This window comes from Danio aesculapii, chromosome 19 (assembly GCF_903798145.1).
Source record: "Danio aesculapii chromosome 19, fDanAes4.1, whole genome shotgun sequence".
NCBI lineage: Eukaryota > Metazoa > Chordata > Actinopteri > Cypriniformes > Danionidae > Danio > Danio aesculapii.
Genome location: NC_079453.1, coordinates 8710433 through 8733830, shown reverse-complemented (window position 1 = coordinate 8733830; position 23398 = coordinate 8710433). Strand labels below are relative to the sequence as shown.

At 34.5% G+C, this 23398-nt stretch overlaps 2 protein-coding genes and 1 long non-coding RNA gene across 4 annotated transcripts; 1 reads left to right on the top strand and 2 right to left on the bottom strand.

Annotated features, from left to right (window-relative positions):
• Positions 1 to 1135: 1135 nt before the first annotated feature.
• On the bottom strand, positions 1136 to 11621 carry LOC130247043 (H-2 class I histocompatibility antigen, Q9 alpha chain-like). The gene is made up of 8 exons (XM_056480224.1): positions 11487 to 11621; positions 5831 to 6091; positions 4352 to 4630; positions 3981 to 4265; positions 1831 to 1929; positions 1524 to 1534; positions 1277 to 1330; positions 1136 to 1192 (listed from the first exon to the last, which is right to left on the bottom strand). The coding sequence occupies exons 1-8, from the start codon at positions 11533 to 11535 to the stop codon at positions 1136 to 1138; spliced, it is 1095 nt and encodes a 364-aa protein (XP_056336199.1). The 5' UTR covers positions 11536 to 11621.
• Positions 11622 to 13045: 1424 nt separating this feature from the next.
• Positions 13046 to 14906, bottom strand: LOC130247066 (uncharacterized). Of its 2 annotated transcripts, none has more exons than XR_008839487.1 (5): positions 14762 to 14906; positions 14443 to 14498; positions 14146 to 14309; positions 13666 to 13808; positions 13046 to 13113 (listed from the first exon to the last, which is right to left on the bottom strand). It is a non-coding gene; the product is annotated as an uncharacterized LOC130247066 (long non-coding RNA). The 2 variants fall into 2 exon arrangements; XR_008839488.1 differs by having other exon boundaries at positions 13067 to 13113; positions 13671 to 13808.
• Positions 14907 to 17075: 2169 nt separating this feature from the next.
• LOC130246640 (tapasin-like) lies at positions 17076 to 22134 on the top strand. Its single transcript, XM_056479729.1, has 8 exons — positions 17076 to 17267; positions 17358 to 17552; positions 17845 to 18093; positions 18649 to 19008; positions 20130 to 20453; positions 21042 to 21143; positions 21267 to 21295; positions 21402 to 22134. The coding sequence occupies exons 1-8, from the start codon at positions 17207 to 17209 to the stop codon at positions 21411 to 21413; spliced, it is 1332 nt and encodes a 443-aa protein (XP_056335704.1). The 5' UTR covers positions 17076 to 17206; the 3' UTR covers positions 21414 to 22134.
• The last annotated feature ends 1264 nt before the right edge of the window (positions 22135 to 23398 follow it).

The following is a 23398-nucleotide window of genomic DNA, read 5'->3' as shown; positions in this document are numbered from 1 at the left end:
ATTTTTTTACAAATTAAGTGGATTAAACATAAAACAATTACGTTGTCCAAAAAACCTCAAGAATTGTAGTTTGAACATCAGCTGTCATATTTTGAGTGTACAGAAGATTTACTTCACTCAATGAGCAATAACTACAGTTCTGAGATCAGTCTCTACTGCTGTGTTACTTTTTTCAGAATTTCTTTCCTATCTGAAGAGTATCAACTTTGCAAAGTGTAATTTAGCTGAACATCAATTGAATATAGTTATCTATTATTTAGTTGTACTTGAAACATGTTTATTAATAGATTTATGACATAAATTCTGCTTTCTGAGAGTGAAAGACATTCACGACTTGAGGTTCCTTTGAATGAGGTTTATTTATTAAGTCTGATAATTCACAAAACATTCAGGCACTTAATTTAAATGAATAACCTCAATAAAAGGAAAATATCTTTAACTGTATACTGTTCAGATGTTTTTGTAAAAGTTTAATAGTACTTTTTTTTATTATTATTTTTTTTTTATTAATTTTTGGCCTTTATTAAATGGATAAGACAGTATTACAGACGGTAAGTGAAGTGGGAGAGAGAGAGGGGGTAGGGATGCCCTGAAGTGCTACTGCACCATATGTCAGCGCACTAACCACTAACCACCGACAAAGTTTAATGGTACTTAATGTAAAATTATTTAGAACAGAAATTAACTATTACAACTAAGATATAATTAAAATTAAAGAAATAAAACAAGAAAATATACAAACAGAAAAAGAAACCAAAATATCCCATAAAAAAACACAATGTGAGTGTGTGTGTATGTGTGTGTGTGCGTGTTTTTGTGATATATCATGATAAATCTGTCTAAAGACACAGACATGACACAGGTATTACAAGAAGGAGGTGAAATATGAGGACATTGCTGACGTCCTCATTTCTCAAAAAGCTTATAAATCCCACAGAATGAGTTTTTTTCAGAAAGTAAAACTACTTTCCTGTGATGGGTGGGTTTAGGGGCAGGGTTGGGTTAGAAAATACAGTTTGTACAGTATAAAAACAATGGAAGCCTATGTAATGTGCCCACATTTCACAAAAACAAATATGTGTGTGTGTGTGTGTGTGTATGTACACGTGCGTGTGTGTGCATTTTGTAAGCTAGATCAACAGTGCGACAAGCATAATTTCTTCATCTTCATCCCTCCCACACATCCAGTCTCCTGAAATCCAAGAAGAAACACTTTACATTTGATAAATTTCATATGACTTAGATGCTTACGCTGATAAACAGCTTTAACACTTACATCTTTATGCTTGTGGAACTTCATGAGCGGAGCTGTTCGATCCATCATCAGAGCCTGAAACAGAATAAAATTACATTAAACCGTCAGACTCATAAATACAGCAGTCATGTCTCTATATCTGCATACAGTGTTATATTCTTACACTCTACACAGTGTTTCAGTGCAAAGCATATATCTTCATTCACTCTAAAAGTTTACATTATTATACATTTTCAGTATTTGTGATTATGAGGAACTCACCACTGACTGGTTTAAAGCCTGAAAAACAAGCAGAAAAAAGAAAATTCAGCAATTTAATTTAGCAAAAAGTCACCCAAATGCACCGATCCAGAAGAAAGATATGCATTTTGTTTAGTTTTTTTATTCAATTACAAAACTAAATGTTATCAAAATTAACACAATTATTCAAATTTATTCAGTCTGAATTTATTTTAAGCCCTTCACAAACATTTAACTTTTTATAACTGCTTTTGACATTTAAGACTTTGTATGACCTTAAAAACTGAATTTAAGACATTTCCATTTTTAATGACACATCTTGAATTTATTGTCACCTTTTTTCTTGTGATACACCATATATCCAGCTACACCAATGACAACCAAAAGGAGCAGAGCAACAACAACTCCAGCAATCAAGCCAATGGGAAGAGAATCTGAAGAATATAAATCACAAAATCCCCAGTTTATAAAAGAGCCTGATAGTGTTAAAGTCTAAACTTGTGAAGAAACTCAAACACTGACTATGTTTACATGAACATCAGTAACCGAATTATTTGCTTTAATCTAATTAAGAAAATAATGTGATTAAGGTGTTTACATGAGTTGCTTTTTGAATGTTCCTTTCATGATCCCATTTTAAATGTTATAGCACATAATTAGATTAATGTCATTGCGTCTCCATTTTATCCACATTTCTTCTAGAGTTTCATGTAATTTCGGGTGTTTCATTTTTAATTTGTCGACTTAACCTGCAGTTTGGCACTTTCACTTTCATTTAAGAACATTTCATTCATGCCCCCCATGACAAACGAGATATTGGATGCAAGGAACTGCTGGAAGAGTGTTGTTTTAATGGAATTTGATACCACACGCCGTATGGGAGAAAAAAAAAACTCTGCATTTTCTAATGTGGTCCTTCACTGACTCGGTAGGTGCAGAGAATAGTGTCAAACAGCGTGTGTGTAAAGAATATCCTGTCGCAAAATGCGGCAAAAAGCCCTACACTACAGTAATAGTTTGATTAAGATGTTTACATGTCTGTGCTGCACTTCAATAATGCGACTAAGATCGGCATTATCCACGTCTTAATTTGATTTCTGTTTAGTTCGATTATGACTTTAGATGGATTAGGGTCATCAATAATTGCTGTTTACATGGCAGACTCCTAATCAGAGTATTGTCTTAATCCTATTAAAATTTGATTATTGATGTCCGTGTAAATGTACTCACTGTGTGAGACTTGGATCAGCAGCATGTGCAAATATAACATCATATTGTGCTTCTGATTATTTTACTTTTGTATTTGTTTCCATTCTGCTGTTTATTAAAGAGAAAAAAAAAACAAGTTGTGTGGTGTGACTAATAATGACTACACTCACATGCTGCTCTTTGAAAAAAAAACAGTATATTGGATTATGGAGAATCAAACCCTATGCTTTCTGTAAGGCTTGATGCTTACGTTATTCTGAACCAATAATTGGAAACAAAGCAGTTGATGGATGGCATGTTTAGATTAATTATTTATCTGACTCCATTAAAGTTGTTATTATCATTGATAAAGAGAAAGAATCTCAACGCCTTAAAGCAGGCAAAGTTGTTTATAAAGTTACTGTATACGTTTAAATAGACAGTAGAATGAAACAAACTAACATACTGTATAAAGAAACTTAGCTGTAACATATGAACTGCTGTGCAACAAAGACAGTAAAACTGCCTTTGTTAGCAAATGAGGCTATGCACTGATGTCTGGGAGGCGCAGAGTAAAAGTCATTCTCAAGATCAACTGTTACCTTTGCTTCTTATAACCTGAGCAAAGCATTGTCAAACATGAGTGAAAAACCAAACCCTCGAAACCAGCTAAACATCAAAGCAAAGTCGAGGAAATTAAAGTGAACGGAGAAATACATTAACATACTGTACACTTCCAGGCCATGACTTAACAATAGTAAATAGATTGTATATTGAGATACATCAATGTCTCTGTTGATTTCATTACTACAACGCTAAAGTCATAAACTGTCAAATAACATCAAACATAGTAAAGTTATATGAAGGAAGATCACGAGCAGATGAATTGTGTATGGTTGAAAGCACATGATTACTCTAAGACAGGGGTGTCCAAACTCGGTCCTGGAGGGACGATGTCCTGGAGAGTTCTAATCAAACACGCCTGAAGCATCAAGTTCTTACTAGATAAACTAGAAACTTTCAGGCAGGTGTGTTATGAAGCAAGTTAGAACTAAACTCTGCAGGACATCGGCCCTCCAGGACTGAGTTTGGACAGCCCTGCTCTAAGACAAATGGCAGAGATGTGTACTGAAGCTATGAGAAACTCTGCCACACCAGGGGGACTCCTCCTGTGCTTGGAATGTCCCAGCAGTCCTTCATTAGCATAGAAGAAATAGTATATAATATTTTCTCAGCTTATATTTCACAAAACTGGGTACAACAGGAGGGACTACATTCATACTCATCTTTCTCTTACCATCATTAGTTAAGATAGTCTCATCTGCTGCTCTGGTTTCCCCCTGATGCTCCACCACACATCTAAACTTGTTGTTCTTCCACTCTTCAGGTATAACATTGAGAGTGCTGGTCTTCTGGAAGGTTCCGTCTGCATTGGGTAGAAGTTCACCAAGCTCCACATCCTCATCATGATCTTGTCCATTTTTCTGCCAGGAGATCTTTATTCCACTGGGGTAAAAGCCTGTAACATGACACACAACTGGAGAAGAAGAAGATTTCTGCAGCAGAGACACCTGAGGAGAGACTGAGACAGAGACAACTAAAATTTAATGATGATTTACAAGAATATGATAACTTGCACATTGAAAGTGTGCATATGATCTGATTTACCCGTTTTATTCAGACTGCTCTTTCCATACTCCAGATACTTCTGCAGCCACTCAATGCACTCAGACCTGAAGTAATTCATGTCACTTTCAATAAAGCCTTTGTCATTGCTCCACTTCTGTAGGGTGATTACTGCTTGCCACACTGGAGTAGTCCATCTCATCTGCTTAAAATCCAGAGTCAGGAAGTCCTCTCCATCATATCCGTACTGTCTAAATGCATTTATTGCTCCAGTCTGATCATCCCACTCACAGCCGTACATTTCCTGGAATGTGTGCACACCTGAGGAACAGAGACAGATTTAATTTATATAAAAATCTTTTTAGCCCTGAAAATATTTGAAAGTTGCAGGCCGGTGTGACAAGTCAGTCTGACTAGCAAGGTTGATCATCATAAATGCTTATTCTGCTCTGACAGTCTTGGGTAAAAGCTGAAAAAAGTGTTAATAGCTACTAGTTGTGGAGCTCCAGAGAGAACTGAGTTTTTATCTTTTTTTTTTAAGAAAGCAAGACTGATTAACAATAGTAATGGCTTCTAGATTTTATCATTAATTAATAATTACTTTCTTAAATAAAATGACTATTTAATCAATATACATAATTTTGATTTATTACAATTAATTAAACATTTTATTTGATCAATATTTCTTCTAAAGTTATATAAATTGATATTTTATTAATTAAAGTTTAATAGGTTATTATCTGAGAAGTGGGATCTGCTGCTCAACTGCATAGTTCATTGAGAAATCAAGCTTTACTTATATAGCACATTTCATATACAATACTAATTTAAAGTGCTTTACATAAACAAGAAGAAATGAAAGAAGAAAATAAAAACAACAAAGAATTAAAAATAATAAAAAGAGATTAAAATGTGTTAAACAGGTTTTAAAGGAATGAAAATGAAAAGAAAGACATAATAGTGGGATCTGTCAGACACAGCACAATGCTCAATCTGTAAAGGCACAGCTAAACAATTAAATTAACACTGACTGACAAAGTTACACATAAAATTTAAATCACCGCTTCTACTAAGACAGTTTACAATCAAATAAACCCTGAAAGCGAGAATGAAAGAGGAACATCAATTTTAGATCCGCTTCTTCCATTCAAACACGTCCTTGAAAAAAAATCTCTCTCAACATTTTCCTTTCAGATCATGTCCTCGTGTTTTGTCTTTAATTATTATACATAGGGGACATTTTGCTAATTGTGGTTTGTCTAACTTTTAATACTGGACATGTATCTGATTTGTTCATAACTAGTTCAACTGTCTAAATGGTCTGTTGAAATCTATTTGATAGAATTAAATAAATAGCAATAGCTACTTGTCTTGGCCAGAAAAAAAGACAAATCCTGGTTAACTAATTAAGCATTTACAACACAATTATAATTTTAAAATGACTGCTACTGTTTTAAATTTTACAACAATTAGAAAAATGAGAAAAAAAGACAAGAATTAAGAAAACTAAAGCAGTTATACCTTGTGTTTGGTTGAAGCGCTCCATTGCAATGTGAATGTTGTTCTTGAATGTTGCAGTATGGCCCAGTAGAATGTTAGTCTGACGCTCTTCATATTCTTTCCCAAGATTATCTTCCATCCACTGAAATTGGCTCTGAAAGTGGTTGGTCTTGCTGTCGAAGTATCCCATCAACTGATCATCAATGAGATTCAGTGCCACAAACTCTGGAAACTGACTCAATCCAGTTGTTGCAGCGTAATAGGCTTTCCAGCTGTGAGTTGCTAAAACAATATACAATTTTTTTAAATTATCATGATGAACAAAATACAGACTATATATATATATATATATATATATATATATATATATATATATATATATATATATATATATATAAAACAAATAACACACACATACACTTTAACACAATTATGCGCACAAATGCCTGCCCTCCACTTTTCATATAAAATAGCCACAACTGACCAAAGTGCAAAATAAACAGTTAAACCATGTTTGGTTCCCAATAAAAGAGCTAGTAAAATGTTAATAACTTAAGAATCAGAATGAGCTTTATTGCCAGGTATGTTCACACATACGAGGAATTTGTTTTTGTGACAGAGCTTCTAGAGTGCAACAGGATTACAGAGACAGGACAAAAAACAGATAATAAATATATTTTAAATAAATATATTTTAGTGAACGCAAATATTCAAATTGACAAGAGTATGTACAGGTATATTACTATATACAATGTTATATGTGCAGCTGTTATGTGCAAATGGCATGTAAAGAGTGTTGTTAAATAAGTGTATATATATATATGTATGTATAATAGTGTATAGCAAGTAGTGATGTTGGTTCCACAATTATTATCATCAAGTGTTCATGAGATGGATTGCCTGAGGGAAGAAACTGTTTCTGTGTCGGGCTGTTCTGGTGCGCAGTGCTCTGTAGCGTCGACCAGAAGATAAAAGTTCAAAGAGGCAGTGTGCTGGGTGTGAGGGGTCCAGAGTGATTTTGGGAGCCCTTCTGTTCGCTCTGGATAAGTACAGTTCTTGGGGAGTAGGAAGGGTTGTACCAATGATTCGCTCAGCAGTCCGAACTATTCGACGTAGTCTTCGGAGGTCAGATTTGGTAGCTGAGCTAAGACAGTTATTGATGTGCAGGTGACTGTCTCAAAGCAGCTGCTAAAACAGTTCTACACCTCCATCATTGAATCAGAGTATAAACACTGAAAAGACTAAGCAGAAATTATACTTATTTAAGAAACTTATTTATAAACCGCAGTTAAGTGAGCCACCATATGAGAACAACCGGTCAAGCTAGCTGCCTCCTATATTTTAATGCACTTCTGTTTGAGGAATTACGTACAGAAGCAAGGGGCAGCCAAAAACCTACAAATACATATTTCAGTGGTCAAATGTGTCTGGTAACAAGAAAACGACATCAATTAAAATCAAAAATAAATATGAAAATATATAACATTGAAATATATTTTACTGCAGAGTTTTGGAGTTTTGCAAAAGTCTGCCAAAATAATTTAGAACACTGATCAAATGCATGCTTTTTTCACTGATTTTAATAATTTCTTAAGAGTGGACATGACATTTCTGCCAATTTACAAGGCAAAAAAATCTGTCAAACACATCTGTTTTTTTCTACTGCTATTGCTGAAAATTCTGCCACAGCTTATATGAAATATTCTATTAATTCTAATTCAGGATGATCTTGACTCAATTTCCATTGGCATTTACAGCTGAATTTGGCAGAAAAAGAAAGGCAAAGTCTGCAAGAATACATACATGCTTTTTCTGCCTGTACTATTAAAATTCAGTTAGAGTTGACAAACAACATCCAATCAATTCTAATTCAGTATGCCCCTGACTCCCTCTATGCCAACAATCTTTGTGATTTACAACTGAATTTGGCAAAAGAATATTATGCTGAAAAAAAAAGTTATCCAAAACCAATGTTAACCAACTTAAAATGCAAGTTCAGTCATTAGTCCAAAATCATTTACCATGATTTACAAGTGAAAATCTGTTTTCTGAAGCTTGTAGAAATTTGTCTTCGGAATGTTTTAATTTAAACAGTGCACTGTAGACTATAGCCTATATTGCTTTGTAGGCCTATATGCACCATTTCCAAAGTGGTTTGAGTATAATGTTAAAAGTAACTTTTTAAAAATAAAAAAAGCTTTTGCACAATTAAATGTATAGCCATATGTCTTATTTGTAACTAGGGTATATGAAAGTAAATGTTATTGTAAGTGGTTTTTATTTTGTTAACAATATAGAAAAAAATATGGAAGATTCTCAATAATATTTAAAAAAAAAAAAAAGTAATTTATTTTAAAATTCATTTTACTTTGGCTTGTTCCCTGACTTAATCAGGGGTCGCCACAGAAAGGAAATATCTTTCAATGTGAATTAAGCAGGCTAAGAAAAAGAAAACAAGTCATATTGGATAAAATAAAATTGAATAAATTAAATTATTGTAGAATATATATATATATAAATCTCTAAAAGCTGTTTGAAATTTCTTTAAAAAATGAGCATTTTTATCAGGCTGTAGGTTCAGTAATTTGAAATTTTTGGCAAAGAATATACTATATTTATAATATATTTTTAACTCAACATAATCATATAAACTTATTTTTAATAGAGTATTTATCAAAAACATTCAAAGCATAAAGAGCCATTAGAAAAAAAAATTAATAATCAGTGATGCATTTTGGCAGTCAAGGTCATCCTGAAGAAGAAATTGTTGAACAATTCTTGTCAAATGATAGAATTTCAAAGAATGGCAAGTAGAAAAAGCAGGAAAAGTTCAGTAATGTATGCTTGCAGATTTTTGTTTATTTTTCTGCCAAATTCAGCTGTATAGAACAATGAAAGTTGGCACAGAAGGAGTCAGAGTCATTCATCCATTCATTTTCTTTTCGGCTTAGTCCCTTTATTAATTCGGGGTCGCCACAGCGGAATGAACCGCCAAATTATCCAGCACGTTTTTACGCAGCAGGTGCCCTTCCAGCTGCAACCCATCTCTGGGAAACATCCACACACACTCATACACTACAGACAATTTAGCCTATCCAATTCACCTGTACCGCATGTCTTTGAACTGTGGGGGAACCCGGAGCACCCGAAGGAAAACCACGCGGACGCAGGGAGAACATGCAAACTCCACACAGAAACGTCAATTCACCCAGCTGAGGCTCGAACCAGCAACCTTCTTGCTGTGAGGCGACAGCACTACCTGCGTCATCTGAGTCAGAGTCATCCTAAATTAAAATGTATTTAATATTTAATGTCAACTCTGAAGGTGGGGTGGCACAGTGGTGCAGCGATGTTGCCTTATGGCAAGAAGGACACTGGTATAGCAGTAGAAAAAGCAAGAAAGGATCAGTGACGTTCTTTATCTTCATTTTTCTTCAGCTTTATTTTTCTGCTTCATCGTGCTTTAAATCCCAATGAAAATGCCTTGCAAAAAGTCCTCCTGAATTACAATTTATTGAAAATTGTAAGTCAACTCTAAAAGAATGTTAATAGTACAGCTAGAAAAGCAAGAGATGATCAGTAATATAAAGTACTTTTGCATACTTTATCTTTATTTTTCTTCCAAATTCAGCTGTAAATGCCAAGGTTTCAAGGTCATCCTGAATTAGAGTTCATTAAATATTTAATGTCAACTCAAAAGGAATTATAATTACAGCAGTAGAAATAGCATAACATGGTCAATGATTTAATGCTGTTTCCTATTCTTTACCTTTATTTATTTTTTTGCCAAATTCAGTTGTAAATCACAAAGATTGTTGGCATGGAGGAAGTCAGGGGCATACTGAATTAGAATTGATTGGATATTGTTTGTCAACTCTAACAGAATTTTCATAGTACAGGTAGAAAAAGCAGAAGATGATCAGTGATGTAATGTATTCTTGCAAACTTTGGCTTCATTTTTCTGCCAAATTCAGCTATATAGGCTAATGAAAGTTGGCATGGAAAAGTCAGTGTTATCCTAAATTAGAATTTATTGAATATTTTGTCAAACCTGAAATAATTTTAATTATAGTAGTAGAAAAAGCATGAAATGATCAGTAATGTAATGTACTTCTGAAGACCTTGCCTTCATTTTTCTGCCAAATTCAGCTAGGCTAATGAACGCAGGCATGGAAAGAGTCAGTGTCAATATATCATGTCAACTCTGAAGGAAGTTTAATGACAACAGTAGAAAAAGCAAGAAATGATCAGTGATGTAATGTACTTCTGCAAACTTTATCTTTATTTTTCTGCAAAATTGAGCTGTAAATGCTAATGAAACTTGGCATGGAAAGAGTCAACGTCATCCTGAATTAGAATTCATTGAAAATGTCATGTCAACTCTGAGGAAATTTTAATAGTGCATGTAGAAAAAGCATGAAATGATCAGTAATGTATTCTTGCAGACTTTGCCTTTCTTTTTCTGCCAAATTCAGCTGTAAATGCCAATGGAAATTGAGTCAAGATCATCCTGAATTAGAATTAATAGAATATTTCATATCAACTGTGGCAGAATTTTCAGCAATAGCAGTAGAAAAAAACAGATGTGTTTGACAGATTTTTTTGCCTTGTAAATTGGCAGAAATGTCATGTCCAGAAATTATTAATATCAGTGAAAAAAGCATGCATTTGATCAGTGTTCTAAATTATTTTGGCAGACTTTTGCAAAACTCCAAAACTCTGCAGTAAAATATATTTCAATGTTATATATTTTCATATTTATTTTTGATTTTAATTGATGTCGTTTTCTTGTTACCAGACACATTTGACCACTGAAATATGTCTTTGTAGGTTTTTGGCTGCCCCTTGCTTCTGTATGTAATTCCTCAAACAGAAGTGCATTAAAATACAGGAGGTGGCTACAGCTAGCTTGACCGGTTGTTCTCATATGGCGGCTCACTTATATTTATAAGCCAGAGAAAACAGATATGATTTTAGGACAGATTAAGGGTGATGAACCAAGAGCGTCCAGTGATTAGGAAAACATACAAACATTCATACAAATAACCAACAGACCAGCAGATGGTCTACCAAAAAACATGGGTGCCAGTTTGAACTACACGCATAAATCATAGAAACATCAAATTGTAAATGATATCATAATTTAAACAAAAAAATTCAAAAGTAAGCAGAATCTATGTATAGGCACAATATAGGCTACTCTTGGGGGTGCATGATGTCTGCTAAAGTGTACAGATGCATGTTATGTCATATACTGTATTTAATAAGTGGTGTGTGTGTGTGTGTGTGTGTGTGTGTGTGTGTGTGTGTGTGTGTGTGTGTGTGTGTGTGTGTGTGTGTGTGTGTAATCTGGATAAAGTATTTCTAACTTTGCACTTGTTCCTGAGGTCCCTTTTTGCATTCTTTTCTCCCTCCGCCATTTTGAATTCATGAGTCAATATTTCAAAACAACAACGTGAAATACATAAAACTGTAGACAACAACTGAATTATACAAATGAACAGTTGTAAAATCCAGCACATGGAGGTTGGGTTATAAATGTAATTGGTTCAAAACATTTAAAATATATGTTTGTACTGGACACCGTGCATGAAATGGTACCTGTCTTCATGTTTTTGGCTTGTTTTTTTATACAGGTTATAAAGACTTTAAACATCTTCATTTAAAAGAAACTCACCACCGCCAGCAGAATGTAGACAGGCGACCAGCAGCAGTATGAACTGCATTTTTTGTTTTTGTGAAATTCAGTCCACCATCTTCTTTCCTTCTCAAATCATGAAGAGCGAGAAAAAAAAAATCATGAAAAGCGAACTTCCTCTTTCCAGAGCAGATAGAGAAACTCCGCCTTCAATGCAGCAGACAGGTAAATACAGGCCAATAGAAATCCAGAGCTGATGCTACATCAGAAATCACATGGGCAATAATCTAAACCCAGGATGATTCTTGAAAGAGAAAGAATGCAGATCACTAAAGACATTATATAGATCAGTGTCTTCAGTCTTTTCTGCCATCCTGTATTGCTGAGTTTAAACAATCTTTTCCTTGTTTTTTTAAATGTGTATTAATAGTCTTGGTTAAACTATACTCAAAAATGTCAACCAACTATCCAGCTTTATATTAAAACCATTGTGTTTGTGTGCATATGTGCACAATATACAATGTATGTGTGGCTTTTTTATGTGAACTGTACATGTTTTTAGAAAAATAGACACCAGAGAAAAATACAGGTGAAAACAATGAGTTAATATAAGGATATAATATAATATCTTGTCCTCAGAAACTAACTCTTCTTTTTATTGGACCAGCCTTCAATTAATTCACAATGGAGAACTAATGACAAAAAACAACAATAATAATCTATAATAATAGTTAATATAATGCATCATCAGAAGCTTTTACATGTAAGTGGTTATTTGTTTTTCCATTTTATTTCCTCTCTGATTTTTTCTTTGATAATCAGTTCATGGCGACTATGATTAGTTAGGTTTACAGTTTTTTAATACCTAAAATGAACACATTGTTGCTTGTTGGTTTTCACCTCTATGTCAAGAGCATTCATTCATTCATTCATTCATTCATTTTTCTTTGGCTTAGTCCCTTTATTCATCAAGGATCGCCACAGCAGAAGGAACTGCCAACTTATCCAGCATATGTTTTACACCACGGATGCCGTTCCAGCAGCAACCCAGTACTGGGAAACACCCATAAATTCTCACATTCAGAGTTTCAGGACAATTTAGCCTACCCAATTCACCTGTACCGCATGTCGTTGGACTGTGGGCGAAACCCGAGCACCCAGAGGAAACCCACGCGAACCCAGGGAGAACATGCAAACTCCACACAGAAACGTCAACTGACCCATACGAGGCTCGAAGTAGTGACCTTCTCAGCAAAACAAATATAAATATATATATATAATTTGTTTATTCAAACAACAAATGATCTATATTTTCAGTAACATACAACCCTTACAAAAAAACCCCACAGGAATCCTGCAGGAATATTATGCAGATTTCCTACAGGATTTTCAGCTCATTTTCCTGTAGGAACACCTGCAGGAAATTTATGCAGGGATTATTCCTGCAGGAATTACAATCCTACAGGTCTATTAAAATATACAGTTCCAGCAGGATTATCGTGCAGGACAGATATGAATTTAGAAAAATTTCACAATGAAACTATGTATTTTCACAATTTTTTATTAAAATTGCAAAAAAAAGAAAAAAGAAAAAAAAAGAGAATAAAAGAAAAAAGTAGACCAAAGCAGAATCCAATTCACAGCAGGCTGCATTTACTCCATTTCCCTAAAAAAAGTAAAGAAAGTAAGTGGTATAGTTGGTGTATGGCAGAATGCAGTCTGTACAGTATGAAAAGCATTACAGCTATGAATCCCCATAAACAACCAATGGACCCTTTTCACAAGACTGTTAAAATGTGTTTAACAGTCATCAGCATCCTAAATACCTTAAAGTTTTTAATATTTAGATTTTTATAAATGTATGTACATTTATATGTATTTATGTATAATATAATCTTTGCGACAAATTATAAAAAACAAATGATTGTTTATGCGAGGAGTATTTAATGAAGTGTCTATGGGGACAGGATCGTAGATCTGACATCATTCCCTCTTCAGGCTGCCATTATCAGTCTCACTATTTTATTTTCCTTTTTCTGTAAGTCTTGATAACACCATCCTGGAGTTTTTCTTTTAATATTTCAGCAGATAGAATTGTAAAAAAAATTTGTTGTACTCTCCAATTCACAAATGTGATAATAAAAATGTGTGTATGTGTGTGTGTGTGTGTGTGTGTGTGTGCGCGTGTGTGTGTGTGTGTGTGTGTACAAATTATTACCTTACTTGTAACTTGTGCTCATAATTAAATTTTTCCGAGTGCTGCCCTGATAACTTTTATTGGTACATCTGGAAATTTCTTCTGTGCTGTGTCTGTAAATTCCCCTCTCCTGAACATCCTCCTCCTGAGAGTTTCTTTGTTGTCTAAAGAGAAATAAATACTTAAAAAATACTTAAAGTTGAAAATACATATCTTCAATCATGATTAGCCATGGGCCGGTATAAGTTTCTTGTGGTATGATAACTTTGGATAAAAATATCACGATATTGTGATTACTGCTCTAAAATAAGTTATTTTTAAATATCAGAGTAAAAAAAAACAACTTAAACACAATATATTTTATTTTAGGAAAGATTTAAAATATTTTGTAACAGTAAACATGTCAGGCTTAATAATTACAATAAATCATTGACTTCTGCTGTCTTCATTAGTTTCAAAAACACAGATTTCTTTACAACACATAAAAACCTTTACAAACACCTTAGAAACGGTCTAAAACTGTGGCTGGTGAACTTTCATCCTCATCGGCAACATCCACAACATCTCCAGGGTCAAAGTTATTTTTCAGTAGGTTCTTTTTAGGAACAATGTCAGATCGGTGGCTCCTCCCTTCATTCCACGAGGACCCATGTTTTGCCCATTTTCTAAGACAGAAAGATAGATATATAGACAGACAAACAGACGAACCCCCACACACACAAACATATATACACACAAATATATATCATTCATTTATCTGATGGCTTCAGCTGACTGTATCCATGACAACAGTTTTACCTTATGTCAACCTGCCAACAGGTAGTTTGCTGTCCGACCGGCGATCAAAATGATTTCTGAGGTAATAAAAAACGACATTAGCATCAATTATAAGCAGTAAATGATAAAAATATAATTAATATAGCCATTTTTTAAATTAAGTTTTGATACAGGCGCCGGCGGTAGTAGGCCTGGTACTAGTATTGTTAACGTGATCTCGGCTTTAAAAAGAAAAAAAGCATTTGTTTTGGTGTTGCAAAGCAATGTACTGATTTGACGTTAAAATAGATCAGTAATTATAGCACTTTAACGATAAAATAACTTAAGAAAAGTACTTTACCTTGTACTTGAAGACGGTTGGTGACAGTTGACTGACGTGCATTCGAATCGGCGACGTGAAGCGAGTCATCTCAATGAATCGAATCTTTTCTCTGAATGAATCATTTTACCGGAGTTTATAATGTAAACTACATTGTTACGCCAGTAGGTGGCGAAAACGAGCGTCTTTTTAAGTGTGAAAGATTATCTGTATGAACCTGTAAAGCAGATTAATTAAAACACGTATTCCACAAACAAAGAATTTATTTTCTTAAAGAAAAAAGTATTTTTATAAAGAATGTTTGTTTTAATTTGCTTAACCAAGTCCATTTGCCAAATAATACACACACATATTAGCAGTAGTCATTATTAACTTAAAATATTGTAATTATTATACGTTTATAATATAGACCTATACATTATTGGCAGCAATGTATTCTCTAATTTCAATTTTGCATTTATATCTTATTTTATTTAAAATGTTTATAATAATTTACTAATTAAATTTACTCTAACACTGCAGAAAACACATTATGTTTACCAATCCAACTAACAATAACCCTAACCTGCTTCTTTTTAAAGGATACAAATGGAATAAAAAGTGTACTTAAACGAAGAGGCACCAGTTCCAGCTGCCACAAAAAGGCAATGGACACAGAATAAAATAGGTTGCTCAGGTCAAAAAGACAGAGAATCAGGGAAAACAGCAACAAACATTTTAAAAGAAAGAGGGATAGACTCTGTTGATCTCATAAAATGCACAGACATACGTTCAACATATGTCTAGCTCAAGGACCAGTCTTGCAGTTTTTTATTTTTATTTTTTGCATCCAACCAAACAGATGTTAGTTGAATTCAAATAGCTGGATTGACATTTTAATAAATGAAATAAAAATGTATGGAAATAAAACGTAAAGTGTAGAGCTTGTTTGTTTGCATATATGCATAATTTGAATGGTTTAGAGTAATGGTTGATTTTTATAATTGCCTATAATCAATTCGTATACTTTTATTGATGTATTTATTCATTTTTTGTTTGTTTGTTGTATTGTTTATCTGTTAGAACTCATATTAAATTGCTACCAACAGCAAGTGACAGAATTTCTTTCTTTCATTCCAATTACAACAAATAACTCCTGCAAGTCCTGCAGGAATTATAAAATCCTGCAGGATTTGTCACTTGCTTGGATTCATTGTAAAACCTGTAAGAAATTCCTGCACATATCCTCAATGTGTCCTACAGGATTTTGTAATTCCTGCAGGACAGCAGCTATCCTGCAGGGGAAAAATTTAAATCCTTCAGGATTCCTGTAAAAAGTACTGCAGGATTCTAAAACCTGTAGGAATTGCCTGCACATATTGTCATTTTGTCCTGCAGGATTTCATAATTCCTACAGGATACCAGCAGGTTCCTGCAGAAAAAATGAAAATCCTGCAGGATTCCTGTAGGCTATTTTTGTAAGGGAACAACTGAATGTCATGATAAAACTGATGAACCCATACAGTGAAGTAAACTGTAAACTAACTATGAAATAACACTGACTGTTTTAAGTTAAATTGCAGGCGTATGAAATAACTACCTATTAAAATAAATATTAAAAGTAGCTATAACAAAAATTCACAATTTTCTTAGAACAGATAAGAGAGACAATCTACAAAATATTGTGCATAAAATAATGAGAAAAAATCATATGAGATTAGGCAAGATATATTGCCTGACTGATTCTGTTATCTGTTGTTTCTTTAAATAATATAAAACAAAGCATTATTAATAGTAGTAAATATTAACAGATAATGCTAATATTGTGTGATGTCGAAGATAGTAAGATTGAAGAAGTAGAAGAACTGCAAATTTACTGCACACAATTATACACGTTTTCTTATTCGCATTCTTGGTAAACAAACATTTATCTGCAAATATGATAAAGGTATAAAGTTGACTGAAGATAAAGTTGACTTGAAAATGGGCTAAATGATATCTGTTTACTTTACTCTTTATAACCCTTTTGAAAAAAATCTGCCATTTTGTTTTTAACAAGGTTAGCTCGCTGTGTCCTGAACTGCACTCTTTTCCGTGAAACAACGTGATCCTACGGTAAAAACAAATCATATTCATAGACGCATTTGAACTATTGTTGAGCGCCACCCTGTGGAAACAGCCATTAGAAATAAATACATGTAGATAGCATATATTGCGAGTTGTTTGTCGCTACCCTATGTGTTTAAACGATGTTAAGTGTAAAACATCTCACACGAGAGTTTTTTTACTCATAATGAATCTAGATTATTAACGCTAAACACGCAGCAGTTAATGCGCATGCGCCGCAAACACTACGTATGTTTTATAGACTGGTTGTGAAAGTGAAACCGTTGTGAAAGCTCCACTGTTTTGGAAACCCCCAATAGATCTTAAGCACGCCAAACAGCGCAGTCACACATAGATATACGTTTAACCTGCAGAGCAACGATGTCTGGACCTTCGACCATATACAAGATATCAGTCATCGCATTTACATTGTGTTTTGGTGGTAGGTTTTGCACGTTCGCGCTCCACAACTATGTAAGTTAATACATTCAGTCATTTGTATGATCACGGACCGTATTTGTTTCTCTTGCAGTTTATGGTTCTCCATGTCCGGTTCTGGAGTGCTGGTTTGTACAGGAGAAGCCTGGTCATGGAGGAGGTTTATCAACACCGATGAGTCAAGAGAAATCTCTCATGTTCATCAGTACTGAAGCCTACAGTGAAGAAATAAAGACTGAACTCCATCCTCCTGCAGACATCAGCTCATCCAGAGTTTACTATGTGACTGGTCAGTGATCATGCCAATTTAAAGTCGTGTGTGTTGACTTGTTCAGACCAAGTAAATCCTTAAGTAAATGAAGATTTGGCTAATGTGTTCTTAAATCAAATAAATACTTTTAGGTTTACTCTAATGATTGTACGGCTTGTACTATATAGTTTCTGCTATCTCGCAATTTTTTTAATGTGTTTGTGGCGTTTTCTACAGTCACAAATGACAAAGTGTAATGACAATGTACTAAAATGTAAACCAACAAATACTATATTAGATAATAACTAAACTTTGCTCTGTCCTCCATCAGATCCAGCAGGCACATTCTGCAGTGCTGCTCTGAATCCTCCTAAAGGCTCAGTAAATAAACCCAAATGTGAAATAAACCCCTTCATGCCTCACGCCTCCATGGTCAGATGGGCTTCTGCTCTCACTGACTCTGCCCAGAGTCCAGTCTACCTGCAAGCTGATTGGTTCTCAGTGGCGGCTCAAGGCCTTGATGAGCAGCTGACACTGTCCAATATTATGAGAGCCTCTTCATCTTCTAAAGACCCAAAAGGTAAACAGTTCAATTTCTTATATAGTGGAAAAAAATAATAATTATGAACACCAATGGTCAAAAGTTTTGGATCAATAAGTGGGATCAAAGCTTTGATGATCAAGACATATATATTATTATTTTTTGAAGAGTGTTATACAACACCATTTAAAGTACCCCAGTAAATCTTTCCAAAGGGAATGTTAAGACATTTATAATGTAAACATATCAATGTATTATAAATTCTTTTCATTCGGATTTTATTTTCATCTACAAATCCTAAAAAATGTAATGTAAGAAGTAGGAAATAATGTTATCAATATTGAAAATTATAAGTCATTTTTAATAATATATGAATAATTTGTCATTGTTGTGAGCAGATTTGGCTTCATTAAAAATATTAAAATATCTTATTGACCCAAACTTCTGACTAGTAGTGGATGTTATATATCTGTATAAAACAGATACAGAGTAATAAATGTATTTGCATAATGTTACATGTCAATAATATACTGTATTACTAAAACAGTACATAGTAACACCATGCTCACTGTTTTTTCTCTCTCTTCCTCAAAGTGATCCTCAGTGTGTCCAGCAAAACTCCAGTGGTTCGCTGTAGACTAGGAGAGCCGGTTCTTCTGGACTGTGGCTTCTGGATTGATCCGTCTTCTCCTCTTCACGGCTCTGGATTCTCCATCGAGTGGCGTTATCAGTTCAGGGGTGAAGGACGGCTGGTGCTCGCTTACGACGGCAAGAACGATCGCTTTGCAGAGACGTCAGAGAGCGGAGCTGAAATGGACATCACAGGCCTCTATCAAACAGGCAACGCTTCTCTGATCCTGGAGGAATCTCAAGTCAGACACTCGGGAACTTACATCTGCACAGTTTACCTTCCTCATCTGCTGGCACAGGTGGCTGTGGACCTGGAGATCGTTGGTGAGAGGATCGAGTGCTTCAGTTATTACACATTTGGTGGTGGAATCACATAGTTTAGCTATCATAATGCATTTCGGATATTAAACTATGCTCAAGCCAAATATTATTTACACATATTATTCATAGAAAAAATGACAAGTTCCCATCAGGGAAAACCACCAACAATCAAGAATGCATAATTATATACTGTCATGACTTATAATAGTGTAATAACAAATAATGTAATTATAATGGAAGTCAATGGGGCAAAAACAGCCACCAACATAACGAAAGGGTAGTAAATTTGAACAATACACAAGGGTTAATGAATAGTCTAGTTTCAGACTATTGTTAAACATCTGTTATATTTTCTGTCAAATTTAGCTGTGTTTTAGCCAAGATCTATGTCTATGTTTGGACATCTGTTAAATGTCTTTTAAACCAGTGTTTCCCAACCCTGTTCCTGAAGGCACATCAACAGTACACATTTTCAACCTCTCCCTAATCAAACACACCTGAATCAACTCATCAACACATTAGAAGAGACTTCAAAACCTGAAGTTAATGGGTCAGATAAGGGAGATATCCAAAATATTTACTGTTGGTGTGCCTCCGGAAATAGGGTTGGGAAACACTGCTCTAGACTAGGGGTGCCCAAACTTGGTCTTGAAGGGCTGGTCTTCAGCAGAGTTTAGTTCCTACACCAATTAGACACATCTGAACCAGATTATTAAGCTCTTTAACTAGGAACTTCCAGATTTAAACATAAAAATTCTTGTTATGTCTTAACTCCAGTCATATCTACAATTGAGACCTCTGTCTCTTTTTTCTCTAGAACCTCCATCTCTCTCCATGTTCTACTTTTCCTCTGCTGGGTTTATCTGTATTTATTATATTAATCTACAGTCATATCTACAGTAATAACTTCTATCTTTCTCTAGAGCCTCAATCTCTCTCCATCCACCCTTCTCCTCTGTATTTGTTATATTCATCTACAGTCACAATAATCATCTCAATCAATAGTAATCTCAGTCTCCTCTCTCTCCATGTTCAACTTTTGCTCTGTTGGGTTAATCTGTATTTATTATATTAATCTACTGTCATATCTACAGTAATAACCCCTGTCTCTCCTCTTTCTTCAGAGCCTCCATCTCTCTCCATCCTCCCGTCTCCTCTTCCTCTGCTGGTCCCTGGACAGGTGCTGTCGGTTCAGTGTGAGGCATCTGGTTTTGCTCCTCACACTCTAGATCTGGACTGGGAGTTCATCAGGGCTGATGGGACAACCCGCTCTCTGGGTCAGGGCAGTATAACGGGTCACAGACGGGCGTCTGATGGCACCTTCAGTCAGAGCAGCCGTCTGGAGCTGGACTCCACTAAACTGAGACTCGCTCGGGGCGGAGAGATCTGCTGTGTGGCCAAACATGACGGAGGAACACGACGAGCCTCTGCTGTGCTCACTGTCATTGGTGAGATATAACTTTATACAGTTTAAATTAATAACCCTCCTGTGAAATTTCAATTGTAAATTAAATTCAGCTTTTAAATTCAGTTTTTAATTATTTGTATCATATACATATATATTTCATGTCTACATATAAATGAACATTTTCTCAAACATATGCTTTCATTTCAATATGAAAAGTCTTGCTTCTTTAAATTTTTTTGATAACTTTTCTAGTCATCTTAACTCACATCAATCAAACTGACAGAAAATATCAAGTTAAACTTTGTATAACTTGAAAACATTTAGATGAAACCTGATTAACTTATTAAATTGAGTTAACACAACATAAAAATATTTAGTTCTTGAATTTTGTCATTAATCTTTTTACAAAATAAATATACACAGCACACGCTTTAATTAACTACAGTCAAAAAGACCTTTATTTTGTAATGTGGTTAATCGCGATTCATTTTCGCCCAGCACTAATAATAATGTATGTTCAAATGCTTGACTTTTTTAAAATCATGTCTATGATATTATTTGATATTTTTGTACTTTTATTATTTTTTTGTACGTTTATTTATTATGATTTTGTTGTTGTTGGTTTCAGGTGTCGCAGCTCCTTCTATTGAGGACTCGATGGCGATGGTTGCTGTTGCTCTTATTCTTTATGGCATGATTAAGTTTCTCTCCTGGACATTCAGCTCTTCTGGTGAGTTTGAAGCATGACAGTAAACTAGTCGCTGTGTGTGATTATGAGATTATATTATGACTGTTAAACATACAAACATGTAAATTTTAATGCAGTTATTAATAAATGTATATTTTCATGCAGACTCCGGTGACTCTGAATTAAATAATAAGGTCAGTATTTTTTCTCTAAGCTCTAAACAGCACTTTCAATTTCATTGATAGATTTTATTTTGAACATTATGTCTGATCATTGCGTGTGTTTTTGTTTGATCTGTAGAAGGAGAAATAAACCTGGATCTGGGATTTTACATCTCGTCTCATTGTGAAGCTGTTTTTACTTGTTCTTCTGGAAAGTCGTCTGAATAATATGCAGAAAAATGTTTGTAAATAGTCATTTCAGATTAACAATAGGATTTTTAGACTGCTGTATCTGTGTTTGGGATGCTTTCTCTGTGTATTAGTGTTTTATTTACACAGATTTTAATGCTGGGTGTACAGACGCTGAAAATAAAAATATTAAAACATACAATTATGATTATTGTATGGTTGATTTATTTTTAATATTACACATTATCAGGCAGCACGGTGGCGCAGTGAGTCGCACAATCACCTCACAGCAAGAAGGTCGCTGGTTTGAGCCCCAGCTGGGTCAGTTGACATTTTTGTGTGGAGTTTGCATGTTCTCCCCGTGTTCGTGTGGGTTTCCTCCGGGTGCTGCGGTTTCCCCCACAGTCCAAAGACATGCGGTAAAGGTGAATTGGGTAAGCTAAATTGTCCGTAGTGTATGAGTGTGAATGAGTGTGTGTGGATGTTTCCCAGTGATGGGTTGCCGCTGGAAGGGCATGCGCTGCGTAAAACATTTGCTGGATAAGTTGGTGGTTTATTCCGCTGTGGTGACCCCAGATTAATAAAGGGACTACGCCGAAAATGAATGAATGAATTACACAATATCTATTTAATATTCCACAACTCCGATTTTTACTTTTGGGACAATGAGTTTGTCAGGTGAAGAGAACTAAATATATATATATATATATATATATATATATATATATATATATATATATATATATATATATATATATATATATATATGTATATGTGTGTGTATTGTCAAAATCACCAGTGATCCAGCCTGTTCAGATCGCTGGTAAACTCACAGATCGCTGCAGAACTACAAGTCTACAAGCCAGCAAAAGAACTACAGTATCCAGTCATGCACCACACGCACACAACTGGTTCCTGATCTTGACTGATTAGACTCAAAGCTGATGCTACTCAAAGACTGATTACCACACAGACTATATATATATATATATATATATATATATATATATATATATATATATATATATATATATATATATATATATATATAAATACACATGTTGCTGAGTCTTGTGTGACTGTAAGTGAACATTATGATGAGGTTTCCTTGCTTTGCTGTGTTTTTTTTTTTGTTACCTTTGCCTTGTTTGTTAGTTTATGTTGCTTGCATCCTGCCTTGTTGACCTTCTGTCTGTTTATTTGACCGCAAATCTGGATTTGCCTGTATACATCTGTTTGCACCTGTGTTAACCGTTGTTTGCCCGACCCTTCTCAATAAACCTGCATTTGGATCCGCACCTTTTTCTCAGCGTCACTTCATATTACATGTGTATATTCAGTACTTATTTATTTTGTCACAGAAACACAAAAAAACAATGAATTTGTGCTTCAAAAAATGTTGATTTTTATATAGACACTAAATATACTAAAAAAATACAACAACTTGATTTTCAGATCGCTGGTAAACTTGCAGATCGCTGGAGAACTACAAATCTGCCAGCAAAAGAACTACAGTATCCAGTCATGCACCACACGCACACAACTGGTTCCTGAGCCTGACTGATTAGACTCACAGCTAACTGAAAAAAAATATTGATTTTGATATAGACACTAAATATACTAAAAAAAAACAACAACTTGATTTTCACACAAAAGCTTTTTTTTTCTTTACTTAATGAGCAATAACTACAGTTTTAAGATCAGTCTTCTTAACAGCCATGTTGCATATAAAAACAAAACACTCTTTTGATGTATTACATTTGAACTGCAATAATTGCATCATACATATTTGTGTTTTAACCCCATTTGTTAAACCAGTGTTTCCCAACCCTGTTCCTGGAGGCACACCAACAGTTCATGTTTTGGATGTCTCCCTCATCTGACCCATTAACTTCAGGTTTTGGAGTCTCTTCCAATGTTCTGATGAGTTGTTTCAGGTGTGTTTGA